At 38.1% G+C, this 20,431-nt stretch overlaps 1 protein-coding gene across 14 annotated transcripts in view; it reads left to right on the forward strand.

Moving 5' to 3' along the window:
- Positions 1 to 20,431, forward strand: part of LOC129575162 (twitchin) — a 54,138-nt gene that overhangs the window by 16,835 nt on the left and 16,872 nt on the right. For 7 of the 14 annotated variants that reach the window (XM_055458147.1, XM_055458155.1, XM_055458149.1 and 4 more), the window contains 20 exons: positions 10 to 309; positions 478 to 603; positions 752 to 775; positions 1,157 to 1,330; positions 2,470 to 2,619; positions 5,648 to 5,854; positions 7,051 to 7,095; positions 9,308 to 9,458; positions 9,553 to 9,926; positions 10,874 to 10,999; positions 11,070 to 11,499; positions 11,581 to 12,207; positions 12,285 to 13,154; positions 13,248 to 13,261; positions 13,329 to 14,157; positions 14,337 to 14,403; positions 14,482 to 15,152; positions 15,750 to 17,708; positions 17,918 to 18,018; positions 18,158 to 20,411. In XM_055458147.1, the coding sequence (XP_055314122.1) occupies positions 10 to 309; positions 478 to 603; positions 752 to 775; positions 1,157 to 1,330; positions 2,470 to 2,619; positions 5,648 to 5,854; positions 7,051 to 7,095; positions 9,308 to 9,458; positions 9,553 to 9,926; positions 10,874 to 10,999; positions 11,070 to 11,499; positions 11,581 to 12,207; positions 12,285 to 13,154; positions 13,248 to 13,261; positions 13,329 to 14,157; positions 14,337 to 14,403; positions 14,482 to 15,152; positions 15,750 to 17,708; positions 17,918 to 18,018; positions 18,158 to 20,411 (9,499 nt within the window). The remainder of the gene's footprint in view (positions 1 to 9; positions 310 to 477; positions 604 to 751; positions 776 to 1,156; positions 1,331 to 2,469; positions 2,620 to 5,647; positions 5,855 to 7,050; positions 7,096 to 9,307; positions 9,459 to 9,552; positions 9,927 to 10,873; positions 11,000 to 11,069; positions 11,500 to 11,580; positions 12,208 to 12,284; positions 13,155 to 13,247; positions 13,262 to 13,328; positions 14,158 to 14,336; positions 14,404 to 14,481; positions 15,153 to 15,749; positions 17,709 to 17,917; positions 18,019 to 18,157; positions 20,412 to 20,431) is intronic. The other 7 variants (XM_055458150.1, XM_055458153.1, XM_055458158.1 and 4 more) reach the window with 3 other exon arrangements.

Below are 20,431 nucleotides of genomic sequence, written 5' to 3' on the forward strand. Positions count from 1 at the left end.
ACACTGTAGAAACCCGAAGTTGTTCAGCCAGTTGAAGAATTGCCAAAATTGAAAAAAGTAATAAAACCGAAAGAAGAACCGAAAAAGGAAGAGGTTAAACGTACCAAAGTCAAGGTACCAAAGGCCAAGAAGTACGAAGACTTGCCTGAAATTCCTGACTACGAACGCCCCGAATTGGAAGTCTATGAAGAGTCAGAATTCGATCCAAGCAAAGCAACAAAGGCTGGTGAACTACCAACTAAAAAATCCGAAACGCCCGTCGAAAGCACGGCTGAAGCCACTGAAGCAACCAAAAATGGATTGTCAAAGGTTAGTTGGTTGTTTTTTTCTTCTTCTATTGTTTCATACATACATTGTATATGAATAATCTGATCACTGGGCTATTGTCATTGATTTATGGGCACCGATTTGTATCTTATGGATTTTGTTTTGTGGTAATATTTTTAATATACATTGAATATTATGATGAATGTGTAGAAAGAAGAAGCTCCTCTTGCCGTTGATGCCAAAAAAGGCCTTACTTTGGGTAAGGGTAAATTGCCTGAAGAAGGACCAGAACAAGCAAAACCAACGTTGAAGCCACCAATGCTCATAACTCCAGAGGTAGTAAACATTTTTGTGGATCTTTTTTTTCTTTTGTAAATGACACGCTTCGTATTACAATGCACCGTTTATAATTTGTTTCATTTTTTGTGATATTTTCTCAACTTGCACTTTGGTTCGTATGTAATGCGTGATGTCGCATAATCAGGATGACAAAGTCGAAGTAAAAAAGGCAAGTATATATTTTCCGTGTTATTGTGTGTTTTGTTTCATGTTATTCGTTCACATACGTATTCTACATGTTATATGCACATAAATTAGTCCGAAGCTCAAAAAACAATATTTTCAATCAATTTTGTGTGACACATTTTTCGAGAAAAAAAGTAACATGTTTCATGATAATGATGTTATTTTTTTTTATTTGAATATTTCATATGATCTTGTAAATGCATACACACATATTTATTTCATGATTTTGTGCACATGCAAATTCAATTGCCTATTGCACATTGCAAATGCGCGCGCACACCGCACACCGCACATACAAACACACATGCATATCCTACCCCTAAAATCCCTTGCAATTAACCAAAACAACACCCATACCATACAGGCCAAAGAAGAAGCTCCGATCGACCAACCACGAAGACTGAGTTTGCGTCGACCATCACAACTCAAGCGAGAAGTCATTGAAAATGAAAGTTTTATCGATATTCAATTGAAACCTGTGGCTAAAGATAAAGCTACACCACAAAAAGCCGAGCAAAAAGAAAGCTCATTGACCAAGGTAACGCGAAATTGAGCCAACTCTTTTTTTTTCCTCTGTCTATCTCTCTGGCTCACGCTTATCCATTATGTCTATTGCCGTAGATTTTTTGTTGTTATTGTTGTGGCAAAATTCTATCCGTATTCAAATTCTAAAAGCTGAAAATTTTTCTGATTTTTCTACTATCTCTAATTCAATCGTCTGACTTATTTCTCTTACGGAACTATGCTCTTTATTTATCGCTTGCATCGTACACTATTCTCTTCAAGTTTTACCTTCCGTTTTTTCTCTCTCTTTTTTAACACATTTTTTTTGTTATTTCATTTGGTTTCGTTTTGTACATATAATTTTTTTTTTGCTTTTAAACCTCTTACGAATCATTTTGATGGCATTATACTTGGAACATAAAACCCAAAAACCGACTAAATTGAACATTTGAACGGAAAATGGTTTCGACAATGTGGTGACTGTCACAGATGCAATGTCGCACTTGTTGAGAACATCTTTCTTTCTTTGTTTATCTCTATTTCTGAATTATTCGTTGGATCTTTGCTTATAAAATTACTATATATGCGTGAGGTTGCCATGACCAATATTATTAAAATTGCATATTCATATACAATTTAGAGAGGAAAAAAAAAACAAAAGAATTTCTTGACAAAAATCCGTGCCAAATTTTATTGCGATTGCTTTTTGTGTGAATTGTTTCAATGCATCCTAACAGTTACAGGTGTTTAAAATGGTTCTCCTTCGAACAAACCCGAAAGCATCAGACACGCATTCTTCTAACATTTCGGCCTCTTTGGTGTGGACACTTTTGAAGGCAATACAATTTTTTGTTACTTTTTTTCTTATGCTATCGTTGTTCATGTTCTTGTTGTTGTTCGAATTTTCTTGAATTATCGTGGCAACCGATCGTTCTATTGCTGACGTTTCTTAGATCATTTGATTTGATCAAATTTTTCTTCTATTTTGCTTATTTTCTCTTTCCACGTCTACTTCTTGATCTTACATTATCTATCTGTCTATTTATCTATCTATTTTCTCGAAACTTTTCTACGTTTGCAGTGTGACGAGTTTTAACTGGGTTTTGCAAAACACAAATACGGCTTTGTTCTAATTGTTTCCCATTTTTTTCCATCCGCAATTTGAATATACAGCAAAAGGCAACATTAAAATCACTCGAGCCAAATCAAGCAAAGCAGACAAGGCTGGCTGGACCAAGACACGCCGATATGCCTGATATCGACGATTACGAAAGACCCGAATTGGAGAAATTCGAAAAGCCCGAATTCGATAAATCAAAGAAGGTAAGACTTTTCCATATGAAATCTCACTTTTTTTATGTTGATTCAACGGTGAAAACCAATCAGAAGCGTCGAAAGAAAAACGTGCGCGTCTACCACCCGAAAAAAAATACACAGAAAACGAGCGACTTGCATTGGCATCAGGCTTCGGGCACCTATTTCTTTTAATGTGAATATTGTGACCATAACAAAGTAATAAATCTAGTTTGTCGTAGTCGTTATACTGTGCATGTATTAAGTCGCTCATTAGACTCGGTGTTTTTTTTATTAACGACAATCTGGCTTGAAGAGTCGAGCACGACTGAAAAAAAATTTGTGCGCCAAGCGATCAGAATGAAAACGGCCAAAAAATGCAAATAGATCCAAATGAAGTGTAATATCCCATCACTGCTATGACAGCAACCCATTTTAACGTTTTGTGAACATCAACAATGAATGCAATGTGAATTCGAGCGAATCGCATATTTTTGCGTGCCCGTGAGATTTGACTGGTTTGACTGACGAGCGTGCTCGAATAACGGACGGCATACAACTGAGTTAACGGCGATTCGCTTACAAATGGCCAAATGGTCTATACGTCCAACTGTAACTTTGTAGGTACTACATGAGAAGAATCGACACCAATAATTTTACCTACTATTTGAAGTGACGATTGCCCGGTCATTTTTGCTTGTGCTGTTTTCTTCCCACAAATGTAAATGATCTCATGGTACTTCTAAGCTGCTCTCTCGAACGTTTGTCATAATCGTTCGGTATTTGAAATACTACACACACAAAAAATAGTTTCTGTACAGTTGTTGTCGTCATAAAACAACATCGACGCAGAGTATAAGAAATTGTTGTATTCAGTTTATCGAATAATTTTGATCTTTCATGAATTTAAACAAACACCATTCGAACCAGCAACCTTCAGCTGAAATGAGGATAGTGGCAACCAACAATCGCAATAATGTGATCAATTGAAGATCACCTGGCAATCATTTGAAAAATCTTAATTAAAATTACTATGGCAATAATATGTTGTATGATAACGTCATTCACATTCATGTTTTCGCATAATGATTTTGTGAAAATGCGCCGAAAATTATAATAGATCTGCGCCAACAAAGGCCACGATCATCGGCCATTAAGAACCACAAATAGGTTGAACAACAACAACAACAAAAATTCAACAATTAAATCCTTTTTAATCAATTAGACTTTTAATTTAACTCTATGAATTCATAACATTTAGATTGTCTAGTAAAAATGAGGATTGTTCAATTTCATAATTTTTTTTTATTCTCTGTTATTGCGATTTGTTTTTCTCTGTTCACCAAATCTTAACCGTGTCACACTATGCTCATGAATCGGCTATATTTCCAATTTCATAACTTTTGTCTACACCGTTTTGTTTCTCATCTTTATTGTTTGCACATTTCAAACACATGCAGGTTTTGTCATACTGATATTCCTCAAGTGCTGAAAAGTAGTCTAAAGTCTAAAGTTTTCTAAATAAAAGCAAAACGCACACGTAATGAGAGAGACTACCGCAAGGAAGGGACGTCGGAAAATATGTTGAAATTCAGTAGAAAGCAACCATGTGAACGTTTGTATCATATCCAAGTATTGAATTGCCTCTTATACAGCAAAAGAAAAAAGATATTTGCACTTGGTGATGGTATAACTTGTCAGTACACAATTATTATGGTTTGTATACGTGCGCTAATACATGAAGTGCTCAAGTGAGTGAGTTCACAGAGATGATCTGTTATGAAATCGTTGTATAGACTTCAATATTTTCGGTTGACTCCTTATTGCTTGAGATTGTATGGACGATATTTTGCCTTCAGTGCGTTTTTTTCTCTCCTTTACATTTTTCACATTTTTTCTTAAATTTAAGAGACGAGAAAAAGCAACGAGCGACTCAAACGCGTATCATAAAGTTCAATTTTGATTGATTTTTTGGTGTACATATCACATACATCATACACAATAGATGATCTGCGTGAAGACAAATGCAAACAAAAAAAATATCGTGACTAAGAATAGGAAACGATCTGCACACCGACGAAATAACACCTTGCTCGCACTCGCACTCTCACTCTCATTTACTGCATATTTGTCTGTTCGCCCGCCTCATGTAATTACTTGAAAAAGAACAGGCAAATCGACAAAAAAATGGTGATAAATTAAGAAGTAATACCGAAAAGCAAAAAAAAACAAACAAAAATAACAAGCCTAAACGGTTACAACAACATCAACGTCTTTGTACAATCATGGGCCGCCAAAATATTTGTGTGATCTAAATTATTGTGATTTTTTTCTTTTGGTGTTGCGATTTAACGAGAGTGTGTAAATCTCGTATGCTCTTCACATATTTTAGAATCCCAAGTGTCGTACAGCAGGAGCCAGTAGTTCTTCTGGTTCTAAATCATTTTTTTCTTTGCCAGTCAGTCAGTCAGTCAGTTGGTTGGTTGGTTGGTTGGTTGAACGTGTCGTTTCGCATGGACTCACAAACCGATTTGACTAGACGGGTATCATTTCATTCGTTCTTTTGTGCTTCAATTTACGTAACAACATTCATTTCCACAGTGCGCACAAAATTCGTAACCTAATGTATAGCTACGATAATTATGATATTTTTTCCAATTAATTGGTATATTTTAAGAGACGCCCAAGTGAAAATAGCCAATCAATTTAAAGACGTTTAGAATCTTAACTTTCATTTCGTTTTAGTATATCGAAGAAAACCACTGATTGTGATTATAAACAACAATTTAAGCAAAGTGCCAATTGGAAATGTTGTTCATTTTACTTGTTAACTCATGTTCAAAATGTTGACTTATTAAAAGATTGCGTCAGAAATTGTATTTTAAGCAACAAGAGAAAAAAAAACAAATCAATTCAGTTCATAGAATAAGAATAAATTAAAAATGGTTAGTGGTTTCTGATTGGTTTTTATTGTTATCAATACTCAAAAAAAACGAACTGAGATCAAATGATATAGCTATGGCAAAATATATGGTTTAACGGTATTGATATTCAACAGGATATTCCAGCGGTTAAAGTGCCAGAAATCAATGCGCCCGAAATTCGAGCGCCGGAAGCACCAAAGATTGAGGTGATTCGTGAGAAGAGTCCGTTCGGTGAGCGTAAGAGTTCATTGGCACCTGGGTCTGGCTCATCAAGTCGACGTGGTTCATTGATTCCACCAGAAGAGCCAGGACGTCGACCAAGTTTAATCATTAGCGACGAGGTTCGTACCTTTATCCATATCTACATATTTTTGTTGGTCAGAAAGTAGTCTCAACGGTGGTTTATTGTACTTGTGATTTTATTTTGCAAACGAGAACAAATCACAATGTCCGCAATCAATTTTGCGCAAATTTTCATCAATGGAATTGACGTAGATTGTTAACCACGTGGTTCCAAAGCTTTTCATTGAACGAAAACGACAATGTTTGTTCAAAAAAAAAATCGATGTATTATTGTGTTATTTTTTTGTCTTTGGTCCAAGAATCGGGTTTTTGTGAGAGAAAAAAACACATTGTTTTGCTGTTCGTTTCGTTCACAAAACTCTGGCCCAACGTGTATTCTAATTCTAACCGAAATATATATATATATATATATGGCTTAAGAGTAAGGCACTTGGTAGATGATCTTGTGTATGTTACAACAGCGCTGTTGAACATTTTTATATTGTTCTAATTTTAAAACGAAAATGTTGGCACAACCGTAGCCATCATATTCTCACATCCTCATTCGTATGATTTTTATGAGTTGTTTTTCAAATTCGGTTAGTAGCTTAGTAGTTTCACACATTCTATTTCACGCACAAAGAATAGGATTTCATATTCGTTTGCATATACACACACGATGAATAGTTGTTTTTTTCTTACGTTTGTTTGAAATTCATTTTAATCTATTTTTGTACCCTAAGAAATATGATTTACCAGTAGATTAGATCAACTCATAGGATTTGTATTACAATTTTTTCTCTCCTGCTGTTGTTATTGTTGCTATTAATTTGAACGACCAAAACAAATTTTCAACAGTATGTGAATGTTCATTAGACGAACAAACTCCAATTTCGAACACACACAATTCAAATCGATTTACACGAAATGCATTTGCGAAAACATAGCGAATAGAATAATCAAAAAAGATTTTTTTTTTGTTTTCAAATTTATTAATTTTTTTTTTCCCCGGAAATTTATGGAAATCTTCCCCTCCCCCAATTTTGCACATCAAAAAAAAAACAACAAAATCATCAAAAAACACACACCAAAAATATCACGTGCATGCAAAATATGCAATACACATGGAAAACATGAAAAAAAAACCAAAATCCAAATCCAAATCCAAATCTGCACACACACGTTCCCAACAATCAACACGTACACAAATACACAACCAAAATACACACATGCACACAACAAACACAAACAATAGGATCATAGAAAACTCCGTCCTGGTGAAGTGGTCGAAGAGAAAAAGGTATGACATTTACTCCGCATAAACACATCAACATATGGAAAAAAAGCCCATTGAAATCATTAATACACACAAAAACACACAGATAAAAACGATCTATCTATTTTGCCAATTTACACATTAACACTGCATTTATACATACACACATTTCTTCTTCTTCTTCTTCCTTTTCTTCTACTTTATTTCTTCATTTGTTCTGCGGCTCTATCTTTCTATCTTGCGCCACGATCTATCTAGCTATTCGCTATTTCACTTGAAACTACAAATTAATTGGTTTTTCCTCACGAAAATTTGATTTTCTATCAATACATAATGCCGAGGGTTTGAGGGACAATGAGGTCTAAGCTTAGAAATTAATCGTTTCTCTTTTGGATTTGCATTGAATAACCGTATTTTTTCTTCTGCTTCATGCTCATCTGTTGCCTTTCATCGGCTTGTGCTCCTTTACACTTGCCAAAATGCAACATTAACCTTCTTTACAGTTAAGATTAAGACCCGGTGAGGTATATGATGAAAACCAGGTGAGAGCAAAGATTTTTGCCTTTCTGCTCCCAAAATACGTAAACAAACCAAAATTGCCAACAAACAAACAAACAAACGAACAAAAACAAATCGATATCAAATTCGAAATTATTATTTCTACTTCTATCATTCTTGCTATCGCTATATCCAAGAAACAAAAATTTATTCTGTTTAACAAAGGAATTCACGACTATTGGTTTGCCCTTCTTCTCTACTATTCTTCTTCTTCTTCTTTACTTCTATCTGCCCTTTTGAAAACACACAATATACACTAGTTGCGATGGTAAATTGTTTGGAAAACAAAGAAATGATTGAGACGATCACAATAGCAAAATAGAATATCTTCTAGGAGTATATTTTTCAGGATGATTTGATTTTAGTATAAGTTTAGAAAAAAACATAAATTACAAATAATTATTATGAAATTTCATTTTTAAACTGTATTATTCGTATAAATGCACACACAAATTTGTCGAGTAGAAAAAAGGGAATCGACCTGGAGAAGTGGACGGTTCAAAAACGGTAAATGGCTGTTCTCGATTATTAAAAATGATTTTCAAGGCTTTTTTTTCTCTCGTGCACACACACACACACAGAGACTTGGCATTCAGCCGATGTGATCAGCGTTTAATTCAAAATTTCTATTAAAAAGAAGCAAATTCGGTGGCGAATTCAAGTCTTGTGTTTATTTTCCATTGAATTTTGTTAATATAAAGTTTTTCTTATTCCCATTTTTTTCGAATACCTCAAATAAGTCGTTTGAGGTCCAAATGTATTTATTTCATATGGCCATCGTTGTAAATAGCTTTTTATTTTGTATGTATACAAATTGCGGTCACAGCAAACATCAAACAAAACAATAAAAATCCTTCTTGTACATATATACAATACAATACAATAGAAAAGAAACGCGGAGATGTTGAAGAAAAATAATATTAGGTTCGATCAACATGCTCCAGACATTGCTACATCCCAACACAACCGAAACTTTCATTTGGGCATAAGTTGTTTCGAAAGTCACACGTATACATGTGATATTCGTTTCTTGTTTATGCAAACTATATTCTGACTAATGATTTTCGTTCTCGTGTTTTTTTTTTGTTAGACTCTATGTTGTCATGTGTTTAGAATAGAATTTTTAAAAAAAGTTCAAGTCATTGGAATGTACATATATATATTAGAAAAAATAACGAACAAAATGTAGATGTAGGAAAATGTTATTCATGATTCAACAGAAAACACGTTACATAACATGCTTCCGGTATTTTTCTTACTTTCTTTATTTTCTTCATTCTCGAGGTAAACAACTGAAAGGAAAAATATTAATGTGAAGCATACCCAATATCTGTATAGCATTTGCTTACAAACTTTTCTAAGCTTTCTAACTAATTTTTCATTTCTCTGACTAACACCTATTTCTATTCTTGTCTTCAAATCTATGTTCATCATAAATTTAACATATTGATAAGTACAAAAAGCTTCTGGTTTCGATTTACATCTTTCTTATAACTTTTCTACTTCTATTTTCTCTGTCTTCTTTATAAAAACAAATGCCATTTTGCTTTTGTTCTGTATCTATTTTTCCTATAAACCATTTATTTCTATCATTCCCAACCGACATCTAATCCGAAATATGTGTTTTATCTTACCATTTTCTTCGTGTTTGGTACAATACCATTGTTATTAATCAAAGCAGAGACGTCGTCCGTCGGTTGATTTACGACGGCCAAGCGTACAAGATCTCGAAGACAAGATCAATCAACCATCGACACCATTGCGAGATATCGGCGAAGTGGGACCACCACAAATCGTTGACGTACAGGAAAGCTATTCAGCTGTTGAAGGTTTGTATTTCATTTCAAACTGTTCTAAACACACATCATTGTATGTTGTACATGGTTTTGTGACTAACAAAATATCGAAAACGTATTTGTTCAGATTCAACTGGATACATCAGTGTGCAAGTTGAAGGTATTCCAGCGCCGACATTCAAATTCTACAAAGGTGTTACCGAGATCATCGAAGGTGGTCGCTTCAAGTTCCTCACTGATGGCGAATCCAATACAATCACACTTTGCATGCGCAAATGCAAACCAAACGACGAAGGCAAATATAAAATCGTCATTTCAAACATTCACGGCGAAGATTCAGCCGAAATGCAAATGTATGTATCGGATTCGAGTGGCATGGACTTCCGTGCTATGTTGAAGAAACGCAAGTACGCCAAATGGGGACAGGACAAGGGAGACCCAGATTGGGGCGATTTGAAAGAGGTTGAAAAACCATTGCCAGCATTGAAGAAGGTCGAAAGGGTAAGGTTTAACGTATTTTCCACTTTTAACAACAAAAAAAAACGAAAAAAAAGAAACAAAACACTAACCATTTCATTGATATATATGTATGTTACGTATATTGTATGTGTCCGTGAATAAATGCACTTAAATGTTCAAGTATTTTAAAATAGAAATGCAATACAGTCAGCTGTCATATGACGCGTGCACTGTGTTGAAACATTCCCGTATAATTGTTGTTGTGAAATGTATGTGTTTTTCATACTGAATTATGACTGATTTATAGGGTGGTGGATCAAGACGTCCATCGTTAGCCGAACTGATACCAGACTGGCCTACATTACATCCATTCCATCGTACGGAGGTGGTTTTTACAAGTCTCGATCTCGAGTTCAATGTCAATCGGCACGGCGTGTACCGTGATATCGTGTCGATAAATTATGCCTTATATCTACTCTCCTTTTTATCTATCTCTCACTGTCATTGTCACTGTCTCTGTCTCTGTCTCTGTCTTTATTCCTTCTTATTCTTTTTTGAACGTTTCCCTTCATTCTACTTTCGTGGTTGTTGTGTAATTTCTTTTTCACTTTCTTCACATCACTACTATCATCTTCACTATCTTTTTTCCGTTGAAAACTCAAATCGAATTTTGGTTTTTCTTTTTCGATTTTTATCAAATTTTGTCAAGTTTCTGGTGAGGAATTTTTGTCTGCAATTCATTTGGTTTTTGTCTCTCAATCTCTAGAGAGATAGAATTTGAAGTTTGGTTTTTCTATGAACATTTTCACCAATTAGTTCGGTATTTTGATTTTCAATTTTTGCTCATCAAATTTTTCTTTCTGAAGATTTTCATCATTTTCAGCAAGATTCATCTCAATGCAGTTCTTTTTCTGAATGGCATATGAAACCATTGTTTTATTTGAATTGGAAAATAATATTTTATATTGACACTTTTGAATTCGGAACAGAAAGCAGACAGCTTCTTGACCCCACTTCTTGATCAAATTGCAAAGGAAGGAAAAGACAAAAAGGTCGTGTTCGAGGCAAAATTTTCGAAAGCAAATGCCAAACCGAAGTGGTTCTGTCGCAAGGACGTATGTATCAAGTGCCGATCGTATCATTTAGTTTAAAATAGATGTTAACGTTAAATTTTTACCATCGTAGGAACTATTCACCGGTTCGAAGTACAAGTTCAAGAACGATGGCGATACTTACCAGTTGATCGTTATGAATCCAAAAGTGGAGGATACCGCAAAATACACAATCGATATCGGTGGTATTCAATCAGCTGCTTTCTTGAATGTCGAAGAACCAGATCCAACATACACATTCACCAAGCCATTGAAAAAGAAGCACGATGGATTCACCAAGCACGAATTGACCATGGAATGTACAGTCAGCAGCTCAATGGCCAATGTGGCATGGTACAAAGGTGATAAGAAACTGTCCAACGACGATAAATATTTGATCGGCAAAGAATTGTCCGGTGTTTGCAAATTGCAAATTCGAAATTGTGATTTGGACGATACTGGTGACTATCGATGCCAACTCGAAAGACAACCCGATAAAACTGAAACAAAAGTTCAAGTTGTCGGTAAGTAGCGCATGTAAATGATAAAAAAGAGAGTTTAATTTGTTCTAATGAACATATATAATTATTTCTTTATCCACGTAGAATATCCATACAAATTCGTTAAGGTGCTCAAGTCACAGCAACTCATTGAGAAAGATAATGTTACATTGGCTTGTGAGTTGGACGATGCAGGTGGTGAGGTAACATGGTTCAAGGATGGTGAAGAGATCAAACCAGAAGATTCGAAGCGTGTTCAAGCCGTTAAAGACGGTCGCAAACGCAAGCTTGTCATCAAGGATGCCAAAGTTTCGGACGCTGGTCAATACTCTTGTGTCAGTAATGCTGATAAAACACAAGCTGAACTTGTTATCAATTATCTAAATAAGTTCAACAAAAAACTCAAGGACACAGTGGCTGTTGAGCGCGAGAAGTTGGTGCTGGAAATTGAATTGCAAGATCAAACTGCACCAGCCGATTGGAAGTTCAATGGCGAACCCATTGTGCCAAGCGAGCGCGTTGAAATCAAGAATCTGGGTGGGGGAAAACATCAATTGGTCTTCAATAACTTGGAGATGGCCGATGATGGTGAAATTTCCGTTGATTCAGGAAAATTGAGCTCATCCTGTAAACTCACCGTTCAAAAGGGTGAAAGCAAACCTCAAATCAATGCTCCAAGCGATTTCGAAGGACCAATCAGTGCACCAATTGTCATTGAAGTGCCATTCAAAAGTAAGTTCGTTGTAACGGTGGTTTATCAATCATTTGATTTATTCTAGCATATTCTAATGCAAATGATTTTTCCATAGTTGACGGCACAAAACAAACTCCTGTCGAAGCGAAATTGCTTAAGGATGGAAAACCATTGCCATCCAAAGATGTTGAGGTACAAGTTAAGGATAACAAGGTTATTTTCAAGATCAAGAAGCCAACCCGCGATCAATCTGGTGCATACCAACTCAAATTGTCGAACGGTCAAGGTGAAGATGTGAAAGATGTCAATATTACCATGCAAGACGTTCCAAACGCACCAGAAGATGTCGATGTGCATGACGTGTTTGAAAAATCATGCGTTGTCGACTGGAAAGCACCGAAAGAAGATGGTGGTGCTCCAATCCAGAAATATATTATCGAACGCCAAGATTTGTCGCTGAAAAAGGGCTGGGATAATGTCGGTGAAGTGCCAGCTGGCAAACCAACTACATTCAAGGTTGAAGATCTTACACCAAAGAAAACATACAAATTCCGCATTCGTGCCGTTAACAAAATCGGACCCAGCGAACCAGCCACATTCAAGAACAATGTTTTGGCTAAAGATCCATGGGATGAGCCAGGCAAACCGAAGAATGTTGATGTTACTGACTGGGATAAAGATCATGCTGACATTACCTGGGCGAAACCAGACAATGATGGCGGAGCTGAAATCACTGAGTACGAAATTGAAGTGAAAGACAAATTCAGCAAAGAATGGGTTAAGAAAAAGCGTGTACCAGCTTCTGAAACATCGACAACAGTTGATGGCCTTAAGGAAGGCAACACGTACGAGTTTAGAGTTCGTGCTGTTAACAAAGCTGGTCCTGGTGAGGCCAGTGATGCTACAAAACCAATCATTGCCAAATGCCGCTTCGTCAAACCATTCATCATTGGTGATGCTCTCAAACCAATTATCATCAAAAAAGGTATGATCCGATTATATGATACAATGACGCTTGAATCTATTGTTTTTTATCTAATGCAATTATTATTTTTATTATTTTTATTTCGATTTACAGGACAAACCGTCAAGGTAAGTGTTAACATTCAATGGGCGATGAATATTTTTATTTAATTGATTTTTTTGTTCTTGTCATCAGTATGATATTCGTTACGGTGGAGAGCCAGAACCTGAGGTGAAATGGGAGAAAGATGGAAAAGAAATAAGTGCTGATGGCGAACGTATCACAATCGAGAAGCCAGAACGCAACACTATTTTGACTGTTCGCAAGGGTGTTCGTGCCGACTCTGGCAAATACAAGCTTATTTTAACCAACAGCAGTGGAACAATTGAATCGGTTGGCGATGTTGTTGTGCTTGACAAGCCATCACCGCCAAAGGGACCACTTGTGCCAGAAGAAATTCGTGCCAATCGCGTTAAAGTTAAATGGCAAAAACCAGAAGATACTGGTGGCTCTGACATTACCGGATATGTCTTGGAGAAAATGGATATGGACACAGGTAGATGGATTCCAGCTGGCGAATGCGGTCCAGATGATGATACATTCACCTTCAATGGACTCACACCGAATAAGAAATACAAGTTCCGTGTTCGCGCTAAGAACAAGGAAGGCGAATCAGAACCACTTGAGACCACTGACGCCATTCTTGCCAGAAATCCATATGATGAACCAAGCAAACCAGGCAAACCGGATATTGTTGATTACGACAATGTTAGTGCTACATTAAACTGGGCCAAACCAGAAAAGGATGGTGGCAGACCAATCACTCACTACACCGTTGAAATGAAGAGCAAATTCTCACCAGAATGGTCAGAAGTGCTAAAGACACCAGACGACAAATGTGAAGCTGTGGTCGATGGTCTTAAAGAAAATTTGACTTATCAATTCCGTGTCAAAGCTCACAACAAAGCTGGTTCATCAGAAGCATCTGAGCCAACTGATAACCATCTCTGCAAATACAAGAACTGTAAGTCCATAAATTTGATAGGCGTTTTCAAGTATACTCTTTCTAACAGAGGAAAAAGTCCCCTATGTGTGCACAGTGAAATTGATTACTGTGTATTCGTTATGATTTTTTCTACCCCTTTCTGTGGCTAACTATTTTATGTGTTCCATGTTTTCTCTCGTAAAATAATTTCTGTACAGTGAAACCACGAATCGATCGAAACACATTCAAGCAGGTTACGATCAAGTCAGGCCGAACGCACAAATGGTGAGTAGAATATGGCAAAAGTGTACAACCTAGGTGAAATGATTTATTTTCGACTCAATTCATATTTCAAAACTCAAGGTCCGTGGATGTAACTGGTGAGCCTGCACCTGAGTTGGTATGGAGTTGGCGTGATGATATTCCACTTGTATCGACCGAACGTATCAAGATTGAAAACAAGGAATATCACACCGATTTTTCGATCATCAACGTCCAACGTAACGATACGGGCAAATACAAGCTCAAGGCAACCAATCGCAATGGCAGCGACGAGGAAACCGTTGAGTTGATTGTGCTGGGACGACCAGGTACACCAAAGGGCCCACTTGAAGTGAAAGACATTCACGAGAAGGGCTGCAAATTGAAGTGGAAGAAACCAGAAGACGACGGCGGTGTTCCGATTAAGGAATACGAAATCGAGAAAATGGATACCGCAACCGGTAAATGGGTGCGAGTTGGTAAAGTTCCAGCATCAGGTGGTGACGGAACAAAGGACAATCCAGAATTCACCGTTACTGGCTTGAGCCCGGGTGCCGAATACAAATTCCGCGTATCGGCTGTCAACGATGAAGGCGACTCTGAACCATTGGTAACGGATCATTCGATCATCGCTAAGAATCCATTCGACGAACCACTTAAACCAGGAACCCCAGAAGTTGTCGACTACGACAATCATAGCGCAACCATCAAATGGACACCTCCAAAATCGGACGGTGGTGCCACTATTGAAAAATATATTGTCGAGAAAAAAGGTGAGTGTTTTACATTATTTTTGCACAATTTGATGAAAAACAATGCGGAGATATTTTGATTTTTGACTCATCTCAAATTTATATTTTGTAATTAGAGATAGTAAAATATATGACTACTGGAAAATGTGGAACAATATTTAGTGAGTTTTTATCACATTTTCGTGATTTATAAACGTTTGAAAAGGCATGGATTATGAAAATTTTCGGAAATCCAATCAAACATCATCGGAGAGATCACTTTCGATATATTGTGAAAAGTGGAATTGTAAATTATGGATTCCTCATTTTCATTCATCCAATTTCCGCACGAAGTTTTGCACCAGTCAAGTGATGCATTTGATTATTTTTTCTTATTTTCCTCTATATCAAGTTAAAATACAATCATTTTCACTCTTGATCACTTGGAATTTCAAAATTTTGAATATAGACATAATCGAACATCCAATATTTTCACTCACTCAATTGTAAAATATTCCATAGTACATATACCTGGTGTATTTTTCTTCTTTCGATAAAATGTATAAAGAATGTTGAATGCAATGTATATTTTTTTCTGTTGAATTGCAAAAAATTAATCTGTTCATTATTTTCACCTAGACAAAACAAAACCAGATTGGGAGAAAGTACTTGAAGTTCCTGGTGATCAATTGGAAGCTTTAATCGATGATCTGAAGGAGACTGGAGAATATCAATTCCGTGTTACAGCTGTAAACAAGGCCGGTCTTTCACCACCATCAGATCCATCAAAGACCCAAGTCATCCGTTACAAGGCATTGAAGCCACGAATCGATCGCACCAATCTCAAGACAATTATTGTGCGCGCCGGGAAGCCGATCTTCTTCGATGTGGACGTGCGCGGAGAGCCACCGCCTGAAGTTACCTGGACCCTTAAAGATAAAGAAGTCAAGACCGAAGGCAATGTCGAAATCACTAACGTGCCATATAACACGAAATTCTCGATCAAAGAATCGATCCGTGCAAACTCTGGAATGTACAAGATTAAAGCCGTCAATCAACACGGTGAAGATGTTGCTGAAGTTGATGTGACTGTTTTGTCAGCACCAGGCAAACCAAAGGGTCCACTCAAAGTGTCTGATGTCACTAAGAATGGATGCAAACTTAAATGGGAAAAACCAGAGGACGATGGTGGCAAACCAATCACCGCTTATCAAGTTGAAAAATTCGATAAGGCTACCGGCCGTTGGGTACCAGTTGGTCGTGCTTTACCAGAAGATACCGAGTTCGATGTGAAGGGATTGCAAGAAGGTAACGAGTATAAGTTCCGCGTTAAGGCCATCAATGATGAAGGCGAATCGGAACCACTTGAAACCGACGGCACAATCATCGCCAAGAATCCATACGAAATCACTGACAAGCCAGGTACTCCAGAAATCATTGACTGGGGACCAGAATTCGCCGAATTGAAATGGGAAGCACCGAAGAAAACGAATGGTGCTCCTGTTACCGGTTACATCGTCGAAAAGAAGGAGAAATTCTCACCACACTGGGAAGAAGTGCTTGTCACTAATACACCTGAACCGAAGGCTACGGTTCCAGATTTGAAGGAAGGAAGCACCTATCAATTCCGTGTTCGTGCCGTTAACAAAGCCGGTCCCAGCGAACCAAGTGACCCAACCAAACCACATGTGGCTAAGCATCGCTTCCTCAAACCGCTTATAAATCGCGAAAAATTGCATACGGTCAAAGTACGTGCCGGCGAAATGGTCAAGATAGAAACGGACGTGAAAGGAGAGCCACCGGCGACGATTAAATGGAGTTTCGCTGGTAAACCAGTTGAAACTAGTGCCCATTATCGTGTTGATAACGAAGACTATAACACTAAACTCGCGATTAGTGACACTGAACGCAAATTGTCGGGTGTTTATACCATTTTTGCTGAGAACGATTCGGGCACTGATGAGGCAACGGTAGAAGTTATCATTTTGGATAAACCATCGAAACCAGAAGGTCCACTCGAAGTGTCCGACGTGCACAAAGAAGGATGCAAACTTAAGTGGAACAAACCAAAGGACGATGGTGGTTTGCCACTGACAGCATATGTTCTCGAAAAAATGGATGTTGCCACTGGTCGCTGGGTTCCAGCTGGCCGTGTTGATCCATCGAAAACCGCAGCCGAAGTCACTGGACTTGAACCGGGCCACAAGTACAACTTCCGTGTTAAAGCTGTCAATGAAGAAGGCGAATCAGGTCCACTTGAAACTGATCACGAAACCTTGGCCAAGAATCCATTTGATCCACCGGCCCCACCAGGTTTACCAGAAATTGATGACTGGGATGAAAATTCAGTCAAATTGAAATGGGAACCGCCAATTCGCGACAACGGTGCACCAATTACAGGCTATATCATCGAAGTTATGGACAAAGACTCCGGCAACTTCGTCAAAGCCATTGAAGTTCCAGGCAACAAGTGCGAGGGCACTGTTCCAAAATTGGTCGAAGGTGAACAGTATAAGTTCCGTGTAAAGGCCGTTAACAAGGCAGGTCCATCTGAGCCATCGGAAGCTACTAACTGGCATACTGCCAAGGCTAGATTCTGTGAGTTGGCAAGCTATAAATCTTTTTTTTTGCACTGCAAACATCAAACTGAATATTTAAATTTTCTTTTCTCTTTAAAAAGCTCTGTTTTGTGCATAATTTAATGTTCAATGTTCAATGTCCATTCATGTTTTACGTTTTGTTGTAGTTTTTCTTCCCTCGTTCTCTTTCTCGATAATTTCTATGCATAATTTTTTCTTCAATTATAGTGAAACCAAGAATCGACCGCACCAACTTGAATCCAGTCGTCGTCAAAGCTGGTCTATCGCTTTCACTGGATATCAAAATTATCGGAGAGCCACCACCAGAGGTAACATCTTTTTCGATATGTTATTAACCAAAATATTTATTATTATGTTATGTTGACAGTTTTTTTTCTTCATCTTAATAAAGTGATTAATATGTTATAAGTTAATAATAATGATATTTTATTACTGGGAAATCTATAGGTAACATGGTTCTTCAAGGACAAGGAATTGTCCGTTGATGAAAACATTCGTATCGATAACGTCGATTACAACACGAAATTCTATATCATGCGTGCCAAACGTCCACAATCTGGCAAATACACAATTGTTGCTAAGAATCAAGTAGGCGAAGATCGGGCTGATGTCGACATCACTGTTTTGGGTAAACCATCCACACCAAATGGTCCACTCAAAGTATCCGATATTAATAAGCATGGATGCAAATTGAAATGGGAGAAACCAGACGACGACGGTGGTGCTCCAATCGATTACTATTCAATTGAGAAACTGGATCCACTGACCGGTCAATGGGTTCCATGCGGCCGCAGCAACGAACCAGAAGCAACAGTTACTGGTTTACAAGAAGGAAAACCATACAAATTCCGTGTGCGTGCTGTTAACAAAGAAGGCGATTCCGATCCATTGGAAACTGAAGGAACAATTATCGCCAAAAATCCATTTGACGAACCAGATAAGCCAGGTCGCCCAGAACCAACTAACTGGGATAAGGACTTTGTTGATTTGAAATGGACAGCACCAGCTAACGACGGAGGGGCTCCGATTGAAAAATATATCGTTCAAAAGCGTGATAAGTCGGGTCGTGGATGGACTGACGCCTTGACCGTACCAGGAAATCAAACTCAAGGTAAGGTCACCGATGTCGATGAGGGCCACGAATACGAGTTTAGAGTGGTTGCCGTCAACAAAGCTGGTCCAAGTGAACCCAGCGATGTATCAAAATCGGTCATTGCCAAACCAAGATTCCTTGCCCCGCACATCGATCGCAAGAACTTGCAAAAGAAGGTATTGCGTGCCGGTCAAATGCTACGTATGGATGCCGATGTCAAGGGTGAACCAAGTCCAAGTATCGAATGGAGCTATAAGAATGAAGTTTTGAAAACAGCCGATCGTTTGAAGATCGAAAACGAAGATTATAAAACAACATTCATTTTGCAAAAGGTCAAGCGATCAGATCGCGGTACATACACAGTTACTGCTAAAAACAGCAGCGGCGTTGATACAGTCAACGTTGAATTGGAAGTGTTGTGTAAACCAAGCAAGCCACAAGGTCCATTGGATGTATCCGATGTTACGGCTGAAGGATGCCATCTCAAATGGGAGAAACCAGAAGACGATGGCGGTGAGCCAATCGATCACTACGTCGTTGAGCGTATGGATACTGAAACCGGAAGATGGGTTCCAGTTTGCAAGTCAAAGACACCTGAGGCTGATGTAACTGGATTAAATGAAGGCAAAGACTACTTGTTCCGTGTCAAGGCAGTCAATGCTGAGGGTGAATCAGAACCACTCACCACTGAATTGCCAATCAAGGCTAAGAATCCATACAGTGCTGCTGATGCACCGAGCAAGCCAGTACTCAAGGATTGGTCAAAAAACCATGCCGACATCACATGGAAGGCACCAGAGGACGACGGTGGGGCTCCAATTACTGGTTATATCGTTGAAAAGAAGGACGAATTCTCACCGAAATGGCAAAAGGTGTTGGAAACCAGAGGAACCGATTGCAAAGCGCATATCCCAGATTTGATTGAAGGGCAAAAATATCAATTCCGTGTCAAAGCGGTTAATAAAGGCGGTCAAAGTAAACCATCACAGCCAAGTGACACACTTTTGGCTAAGGACAGATACGCTGCACCAAAGATCGATCGCACTAATCTCAAGGATATTTCAATTAAGGCTGGTCAGAACATTCGAATAGATTGTAAGGTGAGTGGAGAACCTCCAGCAACGAAGACCTGGTTCTTGAACAAAGAGCGCTTGGATCAACCGCGTGACGATATTACCATCGATTCCGAGGATTATCGCACCAAGATCTATATTCCAAACGCAACTCGTGCACACAAAGGACGCATCACAATCAAGGCCGAAAACGATTCTGGTCGTGACGAAGCTTCGATCGAAGTTACTATTCTCGATAAGCCAAGTAAACCAGAAGGCCCACTTCGTATTAGTGATGTACACAAGGAAGGCGCTAGCCTTAAATGGAATCCACCACTTGATGATGGTGGTGTTCCAATCGATCACTATGCCGTTGAGAAAATGGATATGGATACGGGACGATGGGTTCCAGCTGGTCGCTCAAAGGAGCCACATTTGAAGCTAGATAATCTAACACCCGGACAAGAATACAAATTCCGTGTATCTGCTGTCAATGCCGAAGGCGAATCAGAACCATTGGAAGCCGACCACACAATCGTTGCCAAGAATCCATTCGGTAAGTTTCGTATAGAAGAA

This window comes from Sitodiplosis mosellana, unplaced genomic scaffold, assembly GCF_009176505.1.
Source record: "Sitodiplosis mosellana isolate CC-2019 unplaced genomic scaffold, AAFC_SMos_1.0 Smas_scaffold_6166, whole genome shotgun sequence".
NCBI classification, from domain to species: domain Eukaryota; kingdom Metazoa; phylum Arthropoda; class Insecta; order Diptera; family Cecidomyiidae; genus Sitodiplosis; species Sitodiplosis mosellana.